General features: G+C 42.3%; 2 protein-coding genes across 2 annotated transcripts; one reads left to right on the top strand and one right to left on the bottom strand.

Annotated features, from left to right (window-relative positions):
• Window positions 1-2: 2 nt before the first annotated feature.
• On the top strand, window positions 3-7,353 carry gga3b (golgi associated, gamma adaptin ear containing, ARF binding protein 3b). Its single transcript, XM_037088753.1, has 17 exons — window positions 3-183; window positions 1,813-1,897; window positions 1,987-2,062; window positions 2,142-2,240; window positions 2,336-2,459; window positions 2,546-2,649; window positions 2,931-3,011; window positions 3,183-3,320; window positions 3,517-3,598; window positions 3,685-3,810; window positions 3,931-4,179; window positions 4,290-4,372; window positions 4,477-4,616; window positions 4,805-5,091; window positions 5,234-5,403; window positions 5,735-5,845; window positions 5,942-7,353. The coding sequence occupies exons 1-17, from the start codon at window positions 144-146 to the stop codon at window positions 6,050-6,052; spliced, it is 2,106 nt and encodes a 701-aa protein (XP_036944648.1). The 5' UTR covers window positions 3-143; the 3' UTR covers window positions 6,053-7,353.
• A 65-nt stretch (window positions 7,354-7,418) lies between these two features.
• nup85 (nucleoporin 85) lies at window positions 7,419-14,030 on the bottom strand. The gene is made up of 19 exons (XM_037088754.1): window positions 13,872-14,030; window positions 13,344-13,434; window positions 13,098-13,254; window positions 12,906-12,976; window positions 12,784-12,827; window positions 12,378-12,447; window positions 12,143-12,264; window positions 11,836-11,970; window positions 11,211-11,333; window positions 10,888-11,019; window positions 10,681-10,787; window positions 10,480-10,563; window positions 10,310-10,375; window positions 9,949-10,100; window positions 9,710-9,827; window positions 9,135-9,235; window positions 8,329-8,480; window positions 7,898-7,996; window positions 7,419-7,642 (listed from the first exon to the last, which is right to left on the bottom strand). The coding sequence occupies exons 1-19, from the start codon at window positions 13,902-13,904 to the stop codon at window positions 7,544-7,546; spliced, it is 1,956 nt and encodes a 651-aa protein (XP_036944649.1). The 5' UTR covers window positions 13,905-14,030; the 3' UTR covers window positions 7,419-7,543.
• Window positions 14,031-14,665: the final 635 nt, after the last annotated feature.

The raw sequence follows: 14,665 nt of genomic DNA, 5'->3' as shown, positions 1-14,665 counted from the left end.
ATTTCAGAGCTAAGTAAAATTACGTTTATTTTTTAGAATAGTAAATACCGTGTGTGTTTTTGTTTCTCAAAATAATTCGGAAAAAAAGAAAAAAAATTACGCTAACGCGCACGCTGGTGACATCACGCGATGTTTTTAGTGCTATGGCGTACCAGGAAGGGGAGTCGCTTGAATCTTGGCTCAGTGAGTGATTAATCCCGTCTTATGAATTAAATAATATGATAATTAGCTAGATATGGTGCTCTGGGTGGCACGGCGGTAAATCCGTCAGTAGAGAAGCTGTCAGTGCGACTGATCGCCGCTTTTCAGCTGATTCATAGAGGGTCCTGGTTGACAGTCTGCTGTCTGCATCATTAGCATGATGGGTGGAGAGCTTTAATGTACACTGTCTGGGTCACAGTTGCCAGTGACAGCTCAGTGTGTGCAGTGATTGTTCAGGCTCTACAGATAGCTGTCCCTCTGCACGGATTCATACGTGCTGCTGCTGGACAGAAAACAGATCCTGATTGATGAATCAGCAGCACTGTCAACACAATGAACACTTCACCAGCTGTGGTGGAATGTAACTAAGTACATTTACTCAAGTGCTCTACTTACATTTGTACTTTACTTGAGTTTTTCCATTGTGTGCCACTTTCTACTTGTACTTGGTCATTTGTCAGAGAGAAATATTGTACCTCGTACCTCACTACAGTTGTCCGAGCAGCTTTAGTCACTACTTTTTTACGCACAAATCAGATAGAGTTCATAAAATGGGTTGTTCTGTTATAAATTAAGATACCCAGCAGTTTAGACAAGTCAATTAATCAATGTTTCAACTGTTGGTAACTTCTTACTTTTCAGTCATTCAAATTTGAAGTGCTGCTTTTACTTTTAATTATCTAAATAACTTTATGACATTTCAGATTTTTTACACACCAAATGATTGACAAAATAGTTCCACCTCAGCTAACTTCAACAGCATGAGTAATATTAATCTATTGAGATATATATATATATATATATATATATATATATATATATATATATATATATATGTATATATATATATATATATATGTATATATATATATATGTATATATATATATATATATATATATATATATATATATATATATATATATATATATATATATATGTATATATATATATATATATATATATATATATATATGTATATGTAATACAGTCACAAGGGACCTGTCTTTGCATTGAGTATTTCTGCTTTTAAAGGAGACATATTCCACTCATTTATAGGTTCATAATATTATCTGGGGTTATTACTAGAACAGGTTTTTTGTGCTTTCATGCTCAAAAAACACATCAGTGTCCTCATACTGTCCAGTGCTGCAGCACCATGTTCCCCCTCTGTCTGAAATGCTCCTGTCTCTTTAAGGCTGTGAATATAGGCAGATATTATGCAAATGTGTGACATGGTGACACTGTGACGTCAAGAAGTCATGGAATTAAAGGTGGGACTGCCCAACCAGGCGTTTCAGGCACCTCAGGGGCAGGGTCTGATTATGCTTTCATGCTTTACTCAAGTAACATTTCATGCAGGACTTCTACCTGATACAGAATATATTTACACTGCAGTACTTTCACTTAAGTAAAGATTGTGAGTACTTCCTCCACTGCGGTGCAACCGCAATTAGAAAGAGGAAGGACGTTAACAAATACTGCTTTGTTATGTTGGTCACAAGACCAAGCCATATTCACTGAGGATGTGATGTGCATTCAGATGTACATTGCACAGTGGGAAGCTTCTCAAACACACCAGTTAAGTTAGTGTAAATATCTTTGTTTAACAGATAAAGCCACCCATCCAACTAACAGACAGGAGGACTGGGAGTACATCATAGGCTTCTGCGACCAGATCAACAAGGAGCTGGAAGGGTATGTCTGCAAAATGTTTGCCAAAAAATACCCAAACATTTTGTGAGCTACCTCAGAAAACGTTTCTCACCTGGAATTTCCTCTTGCAGTCCCCAAATAGCCGTAACTCTCCTCGTCCACAAAATCCACTCGCCACAAGAATGGGAGGCTCTTCAGGCTTTGACAGTAAGAAAAACTTCAACTCTGTGTATGTCAGCAAGCAGCGACTGAAGCAAACACTTAATCGCAACGATTTTGTGCGCAGGTATTGGAAGCGTGCATGAAGAACTGCGGGAGAAGGTTTCATAATGAAGTTGGAAAATACAGATTTTTGAATGAGCTGATAAAAGTCGTGTCTCCAAAGGTGAGCAGTCTCCAAAAAGGTTAATATTTCACACAAAGTATGCTTGATGGTGTGTCCTGCTATCCAACCTCTTTTTAATCACCTTGTGTCTCCAGTACATGGGGGACAGTGCACCTGAGAAGGTGAAGCTGAAGATTGTGGAGATGATGTACAGCTGGACAGTGGCTTTTCCTAACGAGGTCAAGATCGGCGAAGCCTACCAGACGCTGAAAAGACAGGGTGTGTTGAGCTGATTAAAGTGATGCATGTGATAAGAAGTCTGTCGTAAATGAGTCTTATTAATCATTCCTCACTCTCTGCACCAGGCCTCGTGATGCGTGACCCGGAGTTACCGCTGGACAGGACACTGATCCCTTCTCCTCCGACAAGACCCAAACATCCGGTGTTTGACAACGAGGACATGGGCAAGGTAAGACTTCAGTTTGATGAAGTGTAGCAGAATCATTTGCTCCAGGTGAAACATGGGTGTGTGTGTGTGTGTGGACATAACTCTATTTAAGTCACATTGTGGGGACCTGCCTTCTTTTGCCGAAGTATCCAAGATGTCAGAAATTACAGTTTAGGGCTGATTTAGTTTAAGGTCAAAGTTAGGGTTCAGGGTTAGGTTAAGCCTCCAGGAGGTTAATGTCAGTCAATGTAATGTCCTCTGAAGTGAATGAAACACGACAGTGCTTTTGTTTGTGCATTTAGCTGCTTGCTGAGCTTCTTCGAAGTAAAAATCCAGAGGACCTCCAGGAAGCCAACAGACTGATCAAAAACATGGTGAAAGAGGTGAGACGTGTCAGAACTGCACTTGCTTGCTGAATATTTAACACAGTAATGATGTTGATTTCAAAATGCTGCTCTTATTCTTGAGTTTCTGCCCACGTGATAATGTTCCTTATATGTGGCATGACTGTTTCAATGTGCGGCACATGACACATTGTTTCTTGTTTTTGTCAGGACGAGGCACGAGTGCACAAGGTTACCAAGCGCATAAACACGCTGGAGGAGGTGAACATCAACGTCAAGCTGCTGACGGAGATGCTGTCCCACTACAACAAAGAGAGCTCACCTGAGTCAGACAGGGAGATCATTAAGGTGTGTGTGACCACACTCGTACACAAACACAACAGCCTCTACTGACTGCAAAGAGGGGTAAACAAATGTGGGAATATTTCCAGGAAAAATCAACTCCAATATAACTGAGTTAACCAACCGCTGAGATGCCAACAGCACCAGCTGCCGTCACAGCTGCATCTTAACTGTACAGCGCCTCCTTTGTGTTTCCTCTCAGGAACTCTACGAGCGGTGTGACAAGCTGAGGCGTGCTGCTTTCAAAATGGCCACTGAGACTGAGGACAATGACACCAGCTTAGGTTTGTCACTGAACTTTGGCGTTTCTTCTTTATCTGAAGGAACGATTCTTTATATAATCTGTAACTGCTCAACTGTGACTCGTCAGGCGACATCCTGCAGGCCAGCGACGACCTCTCCAGGGTCATCAACTCCTATAAGAAGATCGTGGAGGGGCAGCCTATAAACGGTGACAGCGAAGAGCCTCGATCTACAGCTGGTCACGATGAGAGTGGTGAGAGACATGTCCTGATTATAATGCACAAGTTTCTGTATTTGACATGAAATCATGATTGCCTCTGGCTCCAGACGTCCTGCCATCGTGTCATTAGTTCCTCTTTGTGTCACTCAACAGAGACCACAGACACGCTGATCGACCTTGCTGGCCTTGACACTCCAAGCCCCCCTCAACCTGCGCCCCCTCCCTTCCAATCCTCAAATCTTGTCTCCACCAACCCCACAGCTTCTGCTATCCCTGTCCTGCCCCCTCCTCCCAAACGCCTCGCCGGCTCGCATGGCAGTCAGAGCAGCAGCCCGAGTCACCCCCCACTCGACAAGGCCTCCACTGCTCTCTCCCTCCTTGATGATGAGCTGCTGTCTCTAGGTAGTACATCCCCAGTGTGACTTGCTGAGTTCAAGGAACGATTCCCAACCCCCCCCAAAAATATGCGAATGAAATATTAAAGATTGTTTATCTTTCTCACCTTCTATTAGGACTGAACGACCCCCCTACCTCTCTGAGCACCCAGTCAAAACCCAAGTTGAATGAATTGTCCGGTCAGTGGACGTCCTTGCAGGTACATCTCAAATAGTTTTTCAGCAGCTTCAACCAGACCACAGGTCGTTAGTCAACATGTAATTGAGGAAGGCGAATTATCTTTTCTCCACACCTCCCCTGCAGGCTCCGGCTTCAGGTGTGGATTTGTTTGGCAGTGTAGCCTGTTCAGGTCCGGTGGTGCCCCCAGCTGAGCCAGCTGCTGCCACACACAGTCTCCAGAATCTGCAGGACCTTGCCATGTTGGGCTTTTCAGATCACAAGAGGTACGGAGTCATCTATACTGTTTTCCTCTCAGTGTTTTAGGTGTAAATCCATAGCATTTTGCTCTTAGACATTTTGACAGGTCAGAGGATCTATTTTGTATAAATAGTTGTTCTCTGCTTTGAACTGATGATCAGTCCGAAGTGCTTTAAGTTCCCAAAGCAATCAATCAATCAGGTGTTATTTTCAGTTTGTCCAGCCAGATGACGGCCAGAGGAGGCAGCTTTGGGATGCCTGCCGCGGTACCTGGCCTTGTACCTGGACAGGGCTCTCCCTCCTCGCCCGCTCTTCTCCAGCGCACGATGCCCAGTTCTCCTGCTCTGATCCATACCCAAGCCCAGAGCCTGGGCTCAGCCCCGGGCAGCCCGCTGTTCCGCTCTCTGTCCCCCTGCCACCCTCCCCTCCAGGGCAGTCCGGGCAGAGCCACAGACGTCTCCCTGAGCACCGTGCACGTCCCCCTGGAGGCTATAAGACCGAGTAAGGACAGGAGAGAAGAGGGAGGGAGCAGGGAATGATGGGTCTTACTGGTGGAAGACAATGAAATACACTGCTGGAAGTAAATTCTGGGATTAGCTCGTGTTTGCCTGTCTCTGATTGGCTGTGCTCCATCCGTCCTCAGGTAAAGTGCTGCCCGTGACGGCCTACGATAAGGACGGGGTTCGCATGCTCCTCAACTTTGCGTCTGACTGCCCCCCTGGCAGACCTGACGTGCTGGTTATGGTGGTGTCCATGCTCAATACAGCGCCCCTGCCTGTTTACAGTGTGGTACTGCAGGCTGCTGTCCCCAAGGTAGAGACAGTTAATCCTCTGTTCATTCATACATTTTTTTGTCATTTCTGTTATTGCCTCAGTGCTCCATGTCCATGTTTATCAGGTTTCAGGTTTGTCAGTTAATGAACATGCGTGCTTATTTCATTATTTTATGTTGCTCCACCTGCATATAAAAAACCCTTATATACACATTTATTTTGGTGTAAAAATTGTATACCTGATGTAGGGCAAAATAAAGTCCTCATTCTGTATAAAAATGCATTTTTATGTTCAGGGACAAATTTCTATGTTCCACAGTTAAAGTTTTTTTAGTGCACAAGTGCTGACTCTTCCTTTCACCCTCCACCAGTCAATGAAGGTGAAGCTGCAGCCGCCATCAGGAACAGAATTGGCACCGTTTAACCCCATCCTACCTCCAGCCTCCATCACCCAGATCATGTTGCTGGCGAATCCAACAAAAGTAGGTGGCGTAAAAAGGACAGAAATACACAAAACACAGAGAATTTCTGGGCCACGCGTCGCAGCAGGCTGCTGATGATCTTTTTGTGTGTCACAGGAGAAGGTGCGTCTGCGATACAAGCTGGCTTTCATGCTCGGAGACCGCCCGTGCAACGAGGTTGGAGAGGTCGACCAGTTCCCCCCACAGGAGACGTGGGGTCATCTATAGCAGAGTGCAGGCCCGAGAGACGGCCCAGCGGGAGACTAGACTGGTTCACACTCTCCATGACGGGTCGTGTTCATCCCAGAGGGAACGGAGCAGATATTCAGCTTCACATTCCTTAAAGTTGTTCATTTGTTTTGGCCTCTGTTGAATACTTGCAGCAAGACGCTATTAACAGCAGACACTTATTTATACAAGGCTTGTATACGTTTCTGCAGATAGCTAACAAACTAAAGATATACACCGGCACGCAAGACAGCCATGATGTTTACAGGCCGATGGTATTGAGATAAACATTTCACTGGATTCTCCCCAAGATGAATGAAACAGTTTTGAATGTACTGTAAATGATCGATGCATTAGCGCTCGGTTTTCACGCTGACTGGATGCACTACAGCATTAACAAAGTCTTTTAAAGGAAATGAACAGAGCCTAAGAAACAACAGTCGTGCTTTTATTTATTCCTCTGGCCGAGAGCTTTCTCCGTCCACTGAAAAATATACTTGAATATATCCAGAAATTTGGGCCTAGGATGGAGTTGTACTGGAGAGTGTGTCTGTTCGTAAAAACTACTGTCACGTTGTCATTGCTGCAGGAGGATAGTTGACTGTTCATGTGTTTATTCTGATTATTTCAACCATCAAGATTTTTAGCATGGTGAAGTAACTTGTGTTCATCAGGTGTTCTACTTTATTTAGCCCCGTTCCATATTAGTGGACCAAAAAATGTTGAAGTTTGTGTTCTAAGGGTGCACTTTAGATGTTGATATTTAATTACAAATTTGGCATTATCACTCGAGTCTACCGAGTTCACCTGGTTTTATTTCCTGTGATCAGTTGCAGAGTTTAGTGGTGGGTTTCCATGTTCTTGTTCTTTATTTATAGGCGTTTCTCTTCTCTCTTCGACTAGTGACAGTATATTTGTCATTTATTATTTTCTGTTATAGAATTTCAGTGCATCACTGAACCTTGAAAATGTGAACTGAAAAAAAAATCTGAATTTATATTGAGCGGCTCAGAAAGGGCCTGTCACCAGACAAATGACTGCGGTGTGCAGCAGTGGGATAGAGTGGAACTGTGCTGTGAGTAAGATTTACATAAATCAGTCCACCCGATCAGTCCTCAACTTGTCGTCATGTGAGATGTACAGAAGTGTGTGTTAAATGTACATAGTATGTAATGTACCTATTGTTTGTGGTATGACAAGTTATGTGAACATGTGACGTGTAGATTTTGGGAGCGTGTTAGGTCTGTACATATGATGTGCCATGTGTTCGCTGCATGAAAAAAAATAAATATTTCTCTCAATGGCTGTCCGATATTCTGAGTAAAAAAATTTTTTTTTTACTTTTCAAATACAGGATTACAAGAAGTCCGATTTTTAAACAACGCACACCATGAAAAGTGTTTTATTATCAAAGAACACATTTTGATCACTTGAATTTTATGTACAGTACAAAAATGCAAAAAGAAAACCCTTTCTTTTCAAAGTCACCATTCATGCTTCTACAGTTCCCTCTTTGACTATAGCCTTAGCCAGATTCCTGGCCAGAGCAAGCCTCAGGAGCTCCACTTTGGTCAGCTCAATGTCTTCATCCTGAAATGACAAATGCATTCAAAGAAGAAGCATAATGGTTTGAATGTAACATTGCAGCGGACTCTCATACTGTGGTTTAAATACACTTTACAGCACTAAGAGTTTTAGACTGTAAATAATACAACAGCTGCTGAAACTTAAGTTTTTACCCAGTACAAAGCTAGATGCAAAAATTAAGCTATTTTTTTAGGCAAATAGTGTCACAATGAAAAGCATCACCTGTGCAGGATTAAAGCTGCGTGAGGACATTCTTACCTGCATGGGCCTGTCTGCGCCGGGAGCAGTGGTGTTCAATGAGGTGAGCTCCTCTAAACAGAACATCAGCTCATGGGTTTGGTCTGCTGAGAAGATCACCTGAAATAAATCAACAAACAAAGCCAGCTTTTTAGGAAAATCAGTCCTCGTCTTACTGAGCACTGCGGTTCTTCTTTAGTTCATGCAATCTGTGTCGCTGTATCGAACACATCTAACAACATGGACTGCAGATGTATTAATGGAAAGGTTACAACAACAGCTTGTCTCCGTTTTGTACAACATGAAAGACATTACCAATGTAATTTTGACCAAAGAATCCAAAATAATGGCATGATCCACACAAAGATCGTGTCTTGAAACTTTATTATTATCATTATTATTATTATTATTATTATATTAAATCCACAGTATAGTAAAAACTGTGTGGTGACCTCCTTCTGCTCCAGCAGTGGCAGGGCGTCGGTCAGCAGAGTCATCCAGAAGCTCCGGGGGGCGATCTTGGCCGTCATGAGGGAGAGGAGCAGCTTTGCTGCCTCATCAGAGCGCTTCTCTCCATACAGCTTGTGGAACTCACGATACTTCCCTATGAATGACGAGAGAGCAACATTTTCACACTGCAATGCTGACCAGTGTTTTTATTTTTTGATCATGACTAGGCTTTATAAAAAATGGGCTTATGCATTTGTGAGAAGTCCATCTGTCTGATCAAATGTCTCTGTCACGGTTCATCTTCTTGCTGAGTGGCCAGTGGTCAGTATGTGTGTGACAGCAGTATCACAGTTATATGTTTTTTTTTAGCCTGGGTCTACCGTCCATCCCCATCCTGTGATTGTCTCGAAACTTGTTTCTTTAACTTCCCTGATAAAGTTTTTTCCGTCCCTAGGACAGTTAGACACCCTTAAGTTAGACCTCTGCCCTTTCTTTAAATGTACTGTGCTTTATCTAAAAATGGTTCATCTCTTTACAGATATTCATCCGGTAAAAGACTCTGTCACATGCTGCTACATTAAGCAGTTCAGCGCTTTATTTATATCTCTGTGTGTACTCATGTCTCTCTGTCTGAGGCCCATGTGACTGAGCCTAAAAGAGATGATAAGGGAAGCAGACCAGGAGACAATCTGCCCTGACTCAATGTTCCTTCACTTGATGTGTGAATTTAACTTGTGAGAGGGGCTAAGTCACAAGTTAGTGCTATGCATGCTGCACTGTGTGTGTTTGTGTGTGTGTGTGTCCATACCAAGGAAAGTAAGCCTGTCGCTTAGCAGCATTGCTGGACCCAAGTTGTCTATCAGGTCCAAATCAGAGAAGGTCCCTCTGGCGCAGTAATCCTGTAAGAACCTGAGAAACAGACACACACACACAGAGTTTTAAAACCACTTGAAGAAAAGCTACCACACAACAAAGTGGTTTCCCAGGGAGACCAGCAGGCCCAAATAGACTACAATGCTTGATTTGTCTTCAATCAGCCATGTGTAATTGTTCACACTACTTTTTCTGTTTTGTAAAATGCCTCTGCACAATACAGAAAGATTATCATCCAAACAGTGGCCAAACAATCAGACATGATGCAGCAGGACAAATAAATTGCAATAGTTGTCTTCAGGTACAATTTACACAAGAATATAATCTCCCAAAATACATCTTGAATCTATGTTTCAGGAGGATGTCCTCATTTAATATTACAGAATCAAGTGTTTTCAGAAATGTCTGCAGAAAAGTTACTTTTTGGAATCCATGGTAAAAACAGCATTAAGTGCCACTAACAGTGCTACAAACATGTTAAAGAGTAAGCGTATTGTTAAAGGAACTAACTTCTCTGAAATGAGGGTGGCAAATGCAGCATCTTTGGCCCTGATGCTCCAGGAGAGAGCCGAGCCCAGTCTGTTGTTCCTCAAGGCTCGCATAGCCATGATCTTACAGATACTCCGCACTTTAAGAAGACAAGAAATTACAGGTTTAAGTCTGTGCTGCATTGGAAAAGCACACAACTATATTGATGTCTTTGTATTGCTAGACAGGTGGATGTGAAAGAATAAGACAAAAAGTGTTACCTTGCTCTGACATTTGCCTCTGCTCACAGATCCTGAGCACTTTGAGCGCTTTGCGCTCCGTGTCTAAAGGAACGCGCTCGATTTGAAGCTCCAGATAGACACGGCCAAACTCAGGGCAGTGGTCAAAGTAGTCCACGGCCAACTGCCACAGACTTTAACACACATATACACACAAAAGCACCCTGTAAGACACACCTCCCACAGCACTGAACCAATCAAGAGCATATAACTAAGAAAAGGCAAAGACTCAACAACTTTTCATACTTTTTGTGAACCTAAACCCAAATAAATGACATACACCAATTAACATACTTTCGATACATGAAGTAAAATGAGCAAACTGAGACTTAGATAACCTTACCTGTGATGAGTGAAGAGACCCGAGGCATATTCTAACAGGAGAAACTCTCGCAAGTTGGAGCCAAAGCTGAACACACACAAATCAGAATGGCATGGTAAATGTTAATGGGTAAATTGTAATCTTGTTATCTACAGATTAAAAGTCTATGTAAGCACAAAGGAAGCCCTTACTGTAGGTTGTGAGACTGGAGGAGCTTGCAGTGATCCAAAAGATCAGTCAAATGGGCCACAAACCACCAGTTGTTGAGAGCAATGCTGAGGAGACACAAGGGGGAGAAATTAGGAAACAGTGTGTTGAGGGGTTAAAGTTTATAGACCGTAGGCATGACCACACAAGTGGCTCGTGTGCACTATACAGATGGATATATTTACCTGCAGTCCTTGATGACTTGATGGATGTCAAACTCAAAGGCAGCCAGTAAGATGCTATCGAGGGGCTCAGGGACGCTCCTCGAGTCCAGAAACATGGTCAAGCATGACTGCAAATACACATACGCAATAAAAAACAATAAATAACAGGGAATGTTATACCAGTGACAATGAATGCTGAGGGGTGCAGCAGGGGTCAGTGTAACATACCTGTGCATAGTAGTGCAACTCAGTGGGTTTGACGGTTGGGTGACAGAAAAGCAGTCTCGTGACCAAAAAGTGGTACCAGGTGCTCAGCAGGTCCTTGTGCTCCAGCAAAGTGTCTTCATCCCCCACTAGGATCTAAAATGAAGTGAAAAAACAGGTGGGATTAGTATTTAAGATTAATAAGCTGACACAGTCAAATACGTGCACAATTATCTGGAAGTTTAGGTGCACAACAAAAATGGAACATTCCAGTTTCTTAAACAGGATTCCTCGTTGCAAAACACCACAGATGGGACATGGTCTACTGAGGGCCAAGGCTCACTGACCTTGCAGATGACCTCCAGATGTTTATTGCTGGCAAATGAGTTGTCCTGCAGGCAGTGGTCCACTTCCTCATGCCAGTGTCTCCACTTCACATCAAACTCTGTCAGCGTTTGTGTGCCACCAGGCTGAAGGATTATCATAGAAAGTTCAGAGATGACATTCACCATTGTTTGGTTTATGAGCTAGTTTGAATTATGCAAATGTCACGGCTGTGGTGTCGGAACATAAATAGTAGATCTGTATGATATAAATGAAGGGAGGGAGGAGTGCAGGCAGAAACTGGTGTGTCCACAAAATTCAATGTTGTTTTGTCAGTAGCACCACATTTTGTGTATACACATTTTTTTTTTAAAAAGAGACACTAATTCATGGTATGTCACACCAGCACAGACATTTTTTGACAAATATTTAAGAGCAATTTAGGTAATATGGAATATAAAAACAAAACAATATTCCTTTCTATAAAATGCTCCCAACCTTTTTCAAAACTGGCTTGAAATAAACCAATACAAATTAGCCAAGTATAATGTTTTGCGTTTATACAAATAAAATAATGATATTTACAGCTGAGATCAAACCGTGTGTGAACTAATTCAGAATATCAGGAATATGGAATCATTTTCTTACATTGTAGAAGGGCATCTTTGAGAGCAGAGTGTCCATCAGCTTGTACATGCTCCTGGCAGCAGGCTGCAGGGTAGCCTGCTTCACCAGCATCTGTCTGGCTTCCTCCAACCTGCCCTGCAGCACATAACTCACCACCTGCAGAAACCAGACACAAAACATGTGATACCTGAGAATTCACACTGCACTCTGAATCGGAAGTGAAGCGGATCAGGCTGTGTGGTGGTTTTATTAAAGAACATCTATGCTCCAACTCACAGGAAGGAGCGCACACATCTTTATTGCAGTATAATATGCGTGTTGTACCTACCACATTCCAGTAGTCGTAATGCTCAGCAGGGCTCTCACTTTGCAGCACTTCTCTGGCCTTCTCATCCACATCAGCCTTGTGTAACCTTACCCAGTCCAGGAGGTGGAGCAACAAGGAACCCGCTAAGTGCATGGCACAGACACATACATACATCTCACTGACTTGTTTGTTTGGGTGCTTTCATGGTCCCATAGTGAAATTATAATAATGTATTCTAAAGAAGTCAATCTCTAACCTGGAGCAGCATCAATGAAGAGCACTTCACACAGATTCCAGATCAGTTCTATGGCCAACAGAATAGACACCTGTCGCACCAAAACAGAGGTTGAAGTAAGTCCCATATCAATGGAATCAAGCTACTCCAAACGGTAATTTCCTTAAAAAATTACTGTATTTATTTACTTTGTCTCTCTCTATTGTTGTCATATATGTTATATCACATAATAATGCATTACTATATAATCACAATACCACTAAACGCAAAAACAAAAAAATGTGAACACAATTAATGTTGACTGCCTAGCTTTATTCAGACAGACTACAAAGACAGCATGCTGTATGTGCAATAGTCTAGTTCTTCAATGCAGATTTAATGTCTCTGCATGCTGTTGCATGGATACACATAAAGTAATAGTACATACATGATTTCCATATTGTGTCGCCACATCTGCAACTTTACTAGAGACTGCACAAAAGAGAAAAGGGTCAGGAGGAGTAATCATAGTGAGGACTAAAATATCAAATTATATTTCAGAATTCTCACCTGCAACTTGCTGAAGCTCCTCCATACAGGCACGTATCACAGATCTATAGTTTTTACTGATGCTGACAAATCTAAGGTGCGAGAAAGAGACAAATTAAATATGCACTAATTCATTAGCGCTTCATCGACTTTTGCAATAAAGTTAATGACACATGCACAGGAATAGAAAATTTGTCCATCATTGGGCCTTACTGGGATTTTTTGTTCTTGCTGGGGAGGTCCTCTCCAGTGGTTTGCAGGCCGACAAAGATGTGATGTGACTCATTGAAGAGTTTGCGTAGAATAGGGGAGTATATGTCTTCATCTTTCCTGACCTCATGGATACAGGGGCATCCTGATCCTCTGGCACCTGAAAATACAGGACAGAAGATAATAGTGTGACATTAAGCAAGAGAATGAAAAGGCAAATGAGGTGCTTGAATAGATATCTACACATACCGGATGCCTTGTAAAGGGTCTCATACACCAGGATATCACCAGGTCCCCATGCAAATCCCAAGTGAGTCCCAACGCTGGCTGCAGGGATGTTCTGCATTTAAACAGGAGAGACAGACACACTGAAACTGTCCACAAAAAAAGTCCAGTCAAATTTCTAAATTGTTCATCATCTAAATAGTACTGAAACACTGCTCATAAATCAAGTTGACAAATTTAATTTGCCGAAGACTGCGTTAGAATACTTTTATTACTTCAATTAACGCTAACTGGTATTTTGGCATTATCTCTATCATGTTCTTACTACTTTAAAACTTTTGAAACATTATGAGAACTCATACATTTTGTTATTAGCCTTTAATGTGTCTAACTTTTTTTGAGACACGTTATGGGACTTCCTGTGTTTCTATAATTGTTCAACTTATCAACAGTACACATTAGTTATGTTGTAGCGACAGAGTTAGCTAGCTTGTTAGCAATGCAATTCAGTAGGAAAAAAATAGACAGAACTAGGCAACAGCGGTGACTTACGGTGATTGCCGGCTCAACGTCTACCTCCTCCATCAGGGAACAATACGACCACCCCAGTAAAATATAAAATTACCAACTATTCCGCTGTAAACACTTCACGCCATGAACTACAGGTGCGGTGCTACTTACGCGCCTCTGTCATTCATTCGAAAGCCCCGACGGCGCACGTGTAATGACGTCAAAAGGATGCCCTTCCATCTGCCTGTTTTTCCATCTCCTGTGGTGTGCTCATGATGGTTTTGTCACGAAATACATACATATAATATCCCAAAATACATAATTAACAAGTGATTCCACACATATAATCATTAACTCTAAAGCTGTGTAAAACCACATTCAAGAAGGAAGACATCAATCACAAACATATGGTAATAATCTTTTTTTTTCTTCTTATCCATATACAAACAAAGCACACACATATGTCTGCTGGAACCTGTTTATAATCAGTGTTTTGAACTGACTCGTCCGAATAAACATTTTCTCTATGTGTAAAAGTAGTCCTTTATTGTAGTTTTAGTGGCCCTTCATCATCAGACAGAAAAAAACAAGATGGCCGCTGGGAATTTTAGGGTTAAATAAAAGAAAAACAAAAAGTGCAAACACAGCCCATATGTGTAATGTGCCGCATGATAATGATGACTGAGCAATTCAGGGCGCGGTGGGAGGTACGCAGGGTGATAAGGTGTATGTTCTAAGATAAATGTACCTTTATAAACCTGACAAAGGAAAACCTATCGCTGTGCGCGTTCATGTGCAGCTGAGTGTCTCTTTAACGCGCACTGGGACTCTCCCGC

Source organism: Acanthopagrus latus, chromosome 23, assembly GCF_904848185.1.
Source record: "Acanthopagrus latus isolate v.2019 chromosome 23, fAcaLat1.1, whole genome shotgun sequence".
NCBI lineage: Eukaryota > Metazoa > Chordata > Actinopteri > Spariformes > Sparidae > Acanthopagrus > Acanthopagrus latus.
This window is presented reverse-complemented; position numbering and strand designations above follow the sequence as displayed.